The sequence below is a fragment of the Coregonus clupeaformis genome, chromosome 15 (genome assembly GCF_020615455.1).
Source record: "Coregonus clupeaformis isolate EN_2021a chromosome 15, ASM2061545v1, whole genome shotgun sequence".
Taxonomy (NCBI): domain Eukaryota; kingdom Metazoa; phylum Chordata; class Actinopteri; order Salmoniformes; family Salmonidae; genus Coregonus; species Coregonus clupeaformis.
This window is the reverse complement of record NC_059206.1, coordinates 53153120-53163776: the sequence shown is the minus strand read 5'-3', so window position 1 is coordinate 53163776 and position 10657 is coordinate 53153120. Positions and strand designations below refer to the sequence as shown.

Below are 10657 nucleotides of genomic sequence, written 5' to 3'. Positions count from 1 at the left end.
CTTGAAAGCTGCAGCTCTACCCTTTAGCTCAGTGCAGATGTTGCCTGTAATCCATGGCTTCTGGTTGGGATATGTACGTATGGTCACTGTGGGGATGACGTCGTTGATGCACTTATTAATGAAGCCACGGACTGATGTGGTAAACTCCTCAATGCCATCGGATGAATCCCGGAACTTATTCCAGTCTGTGCTAGCGAAACAGTCCTGTCGCTTAGCATCCGCTTCATAGGACCACTTCCGATGATGAGATGCTGGTAGAAATGAGGTAAGACGGAGTTCAGTTTTCCTGCATTAAAATCATAGGCCACTAGAAGTGTTGCCTCTGGGTGAGCATTTTCTTGTTTGCTTATGGCCCTATACAGCTTGTTGATTGCTGTCTTAGTGCCAGCATCGGTTTGTGGTGGTAAATAGACAGCTTCGAAAAATATAGGTGAAAACTCTCTTGGTAAATAGTATGGTATACAGCTTATCATGAGGTATTCTAACTCAGGCGAGCAGAACCTAGAGAATTTGTCACGCCCTGGCTCTGGGGACACTGTTATGTTGAGCCAGGGTGTGTAGATTTCTGTGTTGTAGGTCTAGTTGTTTCTTTTCTATGTTGCCAGTGTGGTTCTCAATCAGAGGCAACGAGTGTCAGCTGTGGCTGGTTGTCTCTGATTGGGAACCACATTTAAACAGGCTGTTTTTCCCACAATAGTTGTGGGATCTTGTTCTAGTTGGTTTGTGTTAGACCGTTGACTGTCACGTTATCGTTTTGTTGTTTTGATCGTGTATAACCTATAATAAATATGTTCGCATTCAACGCTGCGCCTTGGTCCTCCTCTCTTACCGACGAACGTGACAGAAGATCCCACCAAGACTGGACCAAGCAGCAAGTCCAGGAGCCATCGCCTGGGAGATCTCTAGCGGATCTCCTTCGCCTCCTCGACTGGGTCAAGCCATGTGAGGAGGAGAGGGGCTTGACGTGGAAGCAGGAGGGCGAAAGGCTGGCAAAAAGTATGGAGACCTGGGCCCGTATCTCTAAAGAATTTTTGTGCAAAAAGTGGCTCCTAGCGGCCAAATTCTAAGAAAATTCTCAGAGGCATGACGTTTTCTTAGAATTTCCCCTAAAAGTGACACGAAAATCCCAGTTAATATAAAAGCTATTCCTCAAGAGTCCTAGCGCTTAAAAGGGCTCCTAAGGCGAGATCTGCTAAGAGCAGGGAAGAGGACTTTTAGTGGCTTAGGAGTTACCCTAAGCAGCTGCACAAAATGGCCAACAGAGGAGGCAGGAGAGATGTCCTGCAAACACTGGATGACAGGGAATTATTGAGACGCTACAGATTGGATCGTGCAGGAATCATGTTTGTGGTGGATCTCCTTAGAGATGCAATTACTTCACCAACTCGACGCCACAACGCTATTACACCGGAGAAGAAAGTAATCACAACCCTGAGGTATTTGGCAACAGGGAAAATGCAACAATGCAGCAGTGATGACTTGGGTCTGTCCCAATCCTCCGTCAGCAGAGTCATCACCCAAACACTGACAGCTTTGTCACAACCTAATATTGTGACACAATTTGTTTCATTCCCGCTGGATGCCCGCACTTTACACACACATAAAAGGGCATTTATGGACATTGCAGGATTCCCTGGCGTTGTGGGTGTAATTGATGGAACACATGTGAGAATAATTGCGCCATCAGAGGACGAGGCTGTCTTTGTTAACAGGAAGAATTTCCACAGCATCAATGTGCAAATAGTGTTCAATGCGGCCTGGAAGATTTTGGACATTGTGGCTAAATGGCCAGGCTCCACACATGATGCGAGAATGCTCTCCGAGAGTGGCATCAGACAGCTTTTTGAGAGACGCTATGTGCCAGCTAATTGCCACTTGTTAGGGGACAGTGGCTACCCATGCAAACCATGGCTCCTTACACCTTACCTCCAGCCACGCCAAGGGCCCCAACTAAACTATAACAGGTAAGCCAAACAATACAAAAATCATGGAAATGAAATGCAAGCAATATGTTAGAGCATCCAAGTAGTGCAATATTTCCATCAAATAATTAAAGGTCTGTATTCTATTGTAGGGCCCACAAGACAACAAGAGCGGTGGTGGAGCGTGGCATAGGCCAGCTTAAGAGGCGCTTTCATGTTCTCCACGGAGAGGTGCGGCTGAGGCCTGAAAAAGTCAGCAAACTCATCATAGCCTGTGCAATATTACACAATATTTGCAAGGTTAGACAGATTGCAGAACCTCTGGAGGATGGCGATGAGGATGAGGATGGAGACAACGATGAGGATGGTGGTGAAGAAGATATTCACATTCCACAGGGGAACCTAGCCCAGAGTGGACTGCCTTACAGGGCAAACTTCACAAATTTACATTTCAGGCAAGCTGTAGCCCCATGTCATTTGAGAACTTGTGATGGTATTAAGAACTACCACAGTTTTACTGCACATCACCTGCAACTGTTAAATGCAAGACACAGAACACAATCTCTAAATGGTTTATTTTTTAGGTGTTCAATTTTAAGGCGGTAGTACTCCTCCTGAAGGGAAAGGACTTTTTTTTGTTGTTCAAACACATCAATTGTGAGTTGCAATCTTCTCTCCTGCAGGGATGCTGACGGAGCAGGTGCTGCGGATGGGAATGGTGTTTGATCCGCCGGGCTATCCTGAGTAGCAGCTGCAGATGGTTCAGGCGGCAAACTTGATGGGCCCGGTTCTTGTGATGGCTCCATGCTACAGAAATACATAGGCCTAGTTTAATTATTGTTTTGATTAAATTAATTTAATACAATGAGCATGATAACACATGAAATGGCTTCTGCAATGAATAAACACTGTTGATATGAATAACCCTGTGTCCTACCTTTGCTGCATTTCAAGGGCCTGCATCATTGACGTGTCAATGCCTGTTGGCAGCCCGGTGACACTGACCTCAGAGTGTCCCAGGACTTGAAAGACAGTGTCGGCCACCTGGGACAGCCGCTTTGCAGGTGGTCCACCCCCTAGAAAGAAACAGTCAATGAACACAGTACTTAGGCATGTAAATTAACTTTGCCAGCAGGAGCAAATTGCCAGATTATGTGGTAGGCCATAGTATTTTGCTCACCTGTGAGTGAGGATTCCCGCTTGTGTGCTGCAATCTCATCTTTTGCCTTGGACTGCAGCACATACCACCTTTTCTCACAATCGTCGCCTGTCCGCACCACCAGTGGAAAAGAGGCATTGATTGTTTGGGATATTGTGTCCCAGGCGCGCCTCTTGCCTTGGCTAGTGACAGTTGGGCCAAATTTTCCTCGTAACATACCTTTATGTTCGTTCACCAACTGGGCCAGCAACAAACCTTGCTCCTCAGTCCAGTTCGGCTTGCGATTCCTTTTTTCTCCATTTTCTGTGTTTGTAGGATATTTGTTAACAAGCCTTCATAAATAGACCAGCCAGCAATCACAGACATTGTTAAAAGCTGAGCTGTGTTACCCTCGTTAAGTTCACACTGAGTTGTAACGTTGCAATTTCTACTTCATTAAGGACAGCCCCTTGAGATAGGCCATCTTGTTTTCAATGGGGTCCATATGGAAGTGAAAGTACAAAATATGCCAGCTAGGATATTAATATGAGCAAATGAGACACAAATCATTATTTGAACAGGGTGTAATGAGCTTAAGTTTTCACATATTTTAGATTCTAATGTTAGGCTATAACCCCTACAGCTTACTATTCATTTTCCAGATATTTTCTTGAATGTGAAATATTATTTACAATTATAGTCTGCATAAGATTAGAGTGTATAATTATGTTTATTGATTTGAGGGTACATCCTTTGCTCATTATCACCAAAAGTTCATTTTCATCAAACTTGTAGGATCAACCAATCACGGCTTTTGAAATGATGACTCATACCTAGCAACGGGGTCAACCACACCTCCTCACTAAGATAGGATTTTTCATCCATTCCTGGCTCAGAGTTCACTGAAAATGTTCTGGAATCACTTCTAAGCTAAAACTCCTGGCAAGGAATTTTTAGGTTAAGTTAGGAGCTCTCTGAGAGGATTCTCAGAATCTTTAAGGATACGGGCCCTGGTCCACGGGTAGGAGTGAAGCCCATCAAATTTTTAGGGGGGGGCTAACGCCGTGGATGACGGGCCAGCAGGAGACCGCGACAGAGCGGCCCAGCGGGTTGGCAGAGGAGGCCGCCAGGTTACGGGGGCCACTGGTCGAAGAGGGGATGGAAGGTGTAGAGGCACGGCGAAGGGTACTGGGGTGTGTTACCAGTCCGGTCCGGCCCGTTCCAGATCCCTGCGTAGGGCCAGTGGTGTGTGTCCCTAGTACGGTCCGGCCTGTTCCTGCTCCCCGCACCAGGCCAATGGTGCGAGTCTCCAGCCCGGTCCGGCCCGCTCCTGTTCCCCACACCAAGCCAGTGGTGCGCATCGCCAGCCCGGTCCGGCCCGCTCCTGCTCCCCACACCAAGCCAGTGGTGTGCGTCGTCAGCCCGGCACGGCCCGTGCCTGTTCCCCACACCAAGCCAGTGGTGTGCGTCGTCAGTCCGGCACGTACCGTGCCTGTTCCACCGGTGCCTGGTCCGGCACCGGTCAGATGCTTCACGCCGGAGCTAGAGCAATCCGCTCCACCAATGTGCAGTCCAGCTCCGGCCAGCGGGGCCAGACCGGACCAGGGGTACTTTGGGGGGTTGGAGAGGGAGCGGGGATCAGGCCCGGAGCTGGATCCACCGCCTAGGCGGAGTGCCCACCCGGTCCCTCCCCTGTGGTATTTGGTTGGCGCGGTCGGAGTCCGCGCCTTTAGGGGGGGGTACTGTCACGCCCTGGCTCTGGGGACACTGTTATGTTGAGCCAGGGTGTGTAGATTTCTGTGTTGTAGGTCTAGTTGTTTCTTTTCTATGTTGCCAGTGTGGTTCTCAATCAGAGGCAACGAGTGTCAGCTGTGGCTGGTTGTCTCTGATTGGGAACCACATTTAAACAGGCTGTTTTTCCCACAATAGTTGTGGGATCTTGTTCTAGTTGGTTTGTGTTAGACCGTTGACTGTCACGTTATCGTTTTGTTGTTTTGATCGTGTATCACCTATAATAAATCTGTTCGCATTCAACGCTGCGCCTTGGTCCTCCTCTCTTACCGACGAACGTGACAGAATTCCTTAATATTAATAGCATCGGCTGTTGTTAATCCTTAAGAGTCTATTGACACACCCATGCGTCAATCTAAGTAACATAATACAAAAATCCCCATCAAAATTCCTCAGTTTAAGATAGAGATATCTGCATGGGCTGAGTCTCAATCCACCACATCCGCCTATGTCGGCCTTCTGCATCTGTTGTGGAAGGTGGCTGAGCTACAACGGTGTTTGTTAGACCATGAGACATCCCGAAAATCGGTCTTTTCACGAAAATACTTGTAGCGTCAGAACGGTTTGGACAATTCTATGGAAATATGAGACTCTCACAAAAACGACGGTGATCTCCGTTTTACGGGGATCGTCTGAAGGTAACCCATACAAATGTATGGAAGTAGTTTTGTGCTAACAAAAATAAGGGGTAACATATGTGTCCAAAAAAACAAATATTTCCTGAGCTTTCTTATATCTCCTAGATATAGGACAAACACTTCAAAACCTTATTCCTTAAGATTATTTTTTTTGACTGTCTTTTTTTGCAATTTGAATGTGTTATTCAAGGCATATTGTATCCAATATATTTTTTAACACATCAAATAGCTAAATGATCCATGGTATGACCATCGTAAAGCAATTCCGTATGTTAGCTTAGCAGAAACAGAGGTGGTTTATCCACTCGCCGACGTAGTCAGGTATCCCGACACTCCTTTTTCGAGTGTCGGGGATTTGGGCCTGATCCGAGATGAGCAGTATGTCCTTCGCCGCCGACTCATTGAAGTAGAAATCCTCATCCAAATCGAGGTTAGTGATCGTTGTTCTGATGTCCAGAAGCTCTTTTCAGTCATAGGAAACGATGGCAGAAACAACATGTACAGTTAAGATCACCGCAAAAAGACAAACAAAATAGCACAATTGGTCAGGAGGCCGTAAAACGGCTGCTATTCCCTCCAGCGCCATTCCACCCAGAAAAGGTAAACGAGCAGAATATGTGCCAGGGAATTTTCATGCCTCCATCAGGCAGGAAAGCAGTAGGGCTGTGGGTTGGTTGTGTTTAGCTCAGCAGTGGAGCAGTGGACCAACGCCCCTCCATCAGCCCTGGCCTGGGACCAGTGGTTAGCAGGGAAAGGCATCACTACCTGTATGACATCACTACACTTCCTGTCACCTGACACCTGCAGAGATCTGTCTGTGGGGGAGATGAAAGATGTGGGTTGCTGAAGTACTGCACATCAGACATTGTGAGTGACGTCTGTGTGGGAGTCGCACCATTCCTTGACGCATAAATACTCACATGCACGTATGCACACGCACACTGAAAATCGATGATTAAAACATTTCAAATTCTTCAGAAAATATAAGATTAATGTCTGTGGCAGTCAGAAGTTTGACTGTGACAGCATTTTAGTAGGAAAGCACAGAGGTGTGTGTTGAAATAGCATTTTCCCCATAAAGATATCACCAAAGTACCTAGCTAGCTAATGAAGTAGAAGAATGAGCTCTCTGAGCATCACAAACACCTCTTTGTGAACCTGACTTCACTGATAAGACCTAAGGCAAGCAGCAAGCTGGTGACTACAGCTTTTAGTACTGTCTTCTCTGCTTGTTTAGCAATTGAGGTTTCTAGCTAATAATGTTCTAATGACAGATAAAATATGAGTGTGTTTGTTAGCACATGGAATCATTTTCAACAAACAACCACTGTTTTCTTTATCAAAGGGCTCTCTAGTGTAGGCTATACAGCATCAGTCAACAGGCTACAAAAAAACACAAATGGTGGACAAAATGCTTCATACAACCTCAAACAATTTTTGTAATATATTTCCATCTCAAACTCTCAAATGAATCTTATTGATTCACAATGGAATGTTGAATTGTACAATAATTTCCTTTAGAGTGCTTCTTTAGTATTGAAAAGCAAAACCCTTCTCCCCGTCCGAATGTCCAAATTGCCCGAGTTGTTTTTCTTTCTCCCCTTCTTTGACAGTATTCTAAACCGCTAAAGCTGGCTTATAAATGTAAATTACAAGTTTATAAAATAACCTCAGGGGTTTGTGTGAGGCTGTATTTGGAGTTGCGTGACGCCATCTAAAACCCCTAAATTGTGTAACTGCCATGGTGCCTACCAGGGCTAGATATTAATACACAGAGAGGAGAGGAGGAGAGAAGGAGGAGGAGGAGGAGGAGGAGGAGGAAGAGGAGAGGCAACATCTGGGCAGTTAATTCCCACTGTACCTTCTTTACTGAGCTGGGAAGTTGGGAAATCCAACTGCCACTTATCTCCCTGTGTGGCTACTGAGTGTGAAACAGACATCTGCTAGAGTTCACTAAAACCGCATGACCCTATAACTGAGTAAAATACATCTTACCCAAACAAACTGTTTCTACACAAACTGTCATTATAAGGGATTATGCTTTATCTTAGTGCTCACAGAATGGGATTAAGTTTTATTGAACACAATGGTCAATTTTCCTGTTTAATTTGATGTGTCACACTATCTTACCGAAATCAATTACTTTTTACGTTTTATATTGGGCTTCCTCTGGTCTGTAAAAAATGGATTCTGGCCATTCTGTTGAGTCTAGCTCATCCGTCAGTGCTGATGTGAAGGAAACTCAGATTAACTAGAGCTCAGGGGTGAAGATAGGTCTAACCGTAAGCAGAGGGGTGAGGACAAGACAAGACAAGCCCTGGAACACAGCAATCTTCTTCAAATACCAAAATTAAGCACAGAGCTTCTCTTCCAGACAGTTTCTGTGTTTGCATACAGACAGACAGGACGTCATTGTGCATGTGCAACACATTCAGTGGAATCCATGCCAATGTGCTTAAGGTTTGCACAAGCATGAATCATATCAACATCAATTTTTGTTATAAGATAAATATATAGTATGTTTGTCAAACAAGAGTGTCTCATCCCTGCCTGAAACCCCACAACCCTTTGTGATGGTCTTGCAATAGCGCCATCCCACTTCTGACACATATGCAACAAATGTGGTCCAAAGCTGAAAAATAACAAGGGTCATTACATTTACATCATTTAGCAGACGCTCTTATCCAGAGCGACTTACAAATTGGTGCATTCAACTTATGATAGCCAGTGGGACAACCACTTATTATTATATTATTTTTTAAGGGGTTGGGGTGGGGGGGTAGAATGATTACTTTACACTATTCCTTAAAGAGGTAGGGTTTCAAGTGTCTCCAGAAGGTGGTCAGTGACTCCGCTGTCCTGGCGTCGTGGGGGAGCTTGTTCCACCATTGGGGTGCCAGAGCAGCAAATAGCTTTGACTGGGCTGAGCGGGAACTGTACTTTCGTAGAGGTAGGGGAGCTAGCAGGCCAGAGGTGGATGAACGTAGTGCCCTCGTTTCTTATTTATTTTATTTTTTTATTTCACCTTTATTTAACCAGGTAAGCCAGTTGAGAACAAGTTCTCATTTACAACTGCGACCTGGCCAAGATAAAGCAAAGCAGTGCGATAAAAACAACAACACAGAGTTACATATGGGGTAAAAAAAAAATAAAATATATATATATATATATATATATATAAAAAGAAAAAAATGAAAAACAAAGTCAAAAATACAACAGAAAATATATATACAGTGTGTGCAAATGTAGCAAGTTATGGAGGTAAGGCAATAAATTGGCTATAGTGCAAATTATTTACAATTAGTATTAACACTGGAATGCTAGATGTGCAAGAGATTATGTGCAAATAGAGATACTGGGGTGCAAAGGAGCAAAATAAATGACAATATAGGGATGAGGTAGTTGGGTGGGCTAATTTCAGATGGGCTGTGTACAGGTGCTGTGATCGGTAAGGTGCTCTGACAACTGATGCTTAAAGTTAGTGAGGGAGATAAGAGTCTCCAGCTTCAGAGATTTTTGCAATTCGTTCCAGTCATTGGCAGCAGAGAACTGGAAAGAATGGCGGCCAAAGGAGATGTTGGCTTTGGGAATGACCAGTGAGATATACCTGCTGGAGCGCAGACTACGGGTGGGTGCTGCTATGGTGACCAATGAGCTAAGATAAGGCGGGGATTTGCCTAGCAGTGATTTATAGATGGCCTGGAGCCAGTGGGTTTGACGATGAACATGTAGTGAGGACCAGCCAACAAGAGCGTACAGGTCACAGTGGTGGGTAGTGTATGGGGCTTTGGAGACAAAACGGATGGCACTGTGATAGACTACATCCAATTTGCTGAGTAGAGTGTTGGAGGCTATTTTGTAAATGACATCGCCGAAGTCAAGGATCGGTAGGATAGTCAGTTTTACGAGGGCATGTTTGGCAGCATGAGTGAAGGAGGCTTTGTTGCGAAATAGGAAGCCGATTCTAGATTTAACTTTGGATTGGAGATTCTTAATGTGAGTCTGGAAGGAGAGTTTACAGTCTAACCAGACACCTAGGTATTTGTAGTTGTCCACATACTCTAGGTCAGACCCGTCGAGAGTGGTGATTCTAGTCGGGTGGGCGGGTGCCAGCAGCGTTCGATTGAAAAGCATGCATTTAGTTTTACTAGTGTTTAAGAGCAGTTGGAGGCTACTGAAGGAGTGTTGTATGGCATTGAAGCTCGTTTGGAGGTTTGTTAACACAGTGTCCAATGAAGGGCCAGATGTATACAAAATGGTGTTGTCTGCGTAGAGGTGGATCTGAGAGTCACCAGCAGCAAGAGCGACATCATTGATATACACGGAGAAAAGTGTCGGCCCAAGAATTTAACCCTGTGGCACCCCCATAGAGTGGGTGTAGGGTCTGATCAGAGCCTGAAGGTAAGGAGGTGCCGTTCCCCTCACAGGTCCGTAGGCAAGCACCATGGTCTTGTAGTAGATGCGAGCCTCAACTGGAAGCCAGTGGAGTGTGCGGAGGAGCGGGGTGACATGAGAGAACTTGGGAATGTCGAACACCAGACGGGCTACAGCGTTCTGGATAAGTTGTAGGGGTTTAATGGCACAGGCAGGGAGCCCAGCCAACAGCGAGTTGCAGTAATCCAGACAGGAGATGACAAGTGCCTGGATTAGGACCTGTGCCGCTTTCTGTGTAAGGTAGGGTCGTACTCTGCGAATGTTGTAGAGCATGAACCTGCAGGATTGGGTCACCGCTTTGATGTTAGCGGAGAACGACAGGGTATTGTCCAGGGTCAAGCCAAGGTTCTTTGCACTCTGGGAGGAGGACACAACAGAGTTGTCAACCATGATGGCAAGATCATGGAGCGGGCAGTCCTTCACCGGGAGGAAGAGCAGCTCTGTCTTGCCGAGGTTCAGCTTGAGGTGGTGATCCGACATCCACACTGATATGTCTGCCAGACATGCAGAGATGCGATTCGCCACCTGGTTATCAGAAGGGGGAAAGGAGAAAATGTATTGTGTGTTGTCTGCGTAGCAATGATAGGAGAGACCATGTGAGGATATGACAGAGCCAAGTGACTTGGTGTATAGAGAGAATAGGAGAGGGGCTAGAACTGAGCCCTTGGGTCATCATGGGACAATGACGTAGTTTTTTTTCTCCGATCCTATTTCAGAAAACAGGGAAGTTGAGG

General features: G+C 45.7%; 1 protein-coding gene and 1 long non-coding RNA gene across 3 annotated transcripts; one reads left to right on the top strand and one right to left on the bottom strand.

The window, feature by feature from the left end:
- The first annotated feature begins 1011 nt into the window (after positions 1-1011).
- On the top strand, positions 1012-2689 carry LOC123492662 (putative nuclease HARBI1). Of its 2 annotated transcripts, XM_045225410.1 has the most exons (3): positions 1012-1964; positions 2075-2377; positions 2606-2689. In XM_045225410.1, the coding sequence occupies exons 1-3, from the start codon at positions 1252-1254 to the stop codon at positions 2646-2648; spliced, it is 1059 nt and encodes a 352-aa protein (XP_045081345.1). In that variant the 5' UTR covers positions 1012-1251; the 3' UTR covers positions 2649-2689. The 2 variants fall into 2 exon arrangements, with proteins under 2 accessions (XP_045081345.1, XP_045081344.1); XM_045225409.1 differs by lacking the exon at positions 2606-2689 and having other exon boundaries at positions 2075-2528.
- Positions 2481-4069, bottom strand: LOC123492663. Its single transcript, XR_006661827.1, has 2 exons — positions 2860-4069; positions 2481-2729 (listed from the first exon to the last, which is right to left on the bottom strand). It is a non-coding gene; the product is annotated as an uncharacterized LOC123492663 (long non-coding RNA).
- Positions 4070-10657: the final 6588 nt, after the last annotated feature.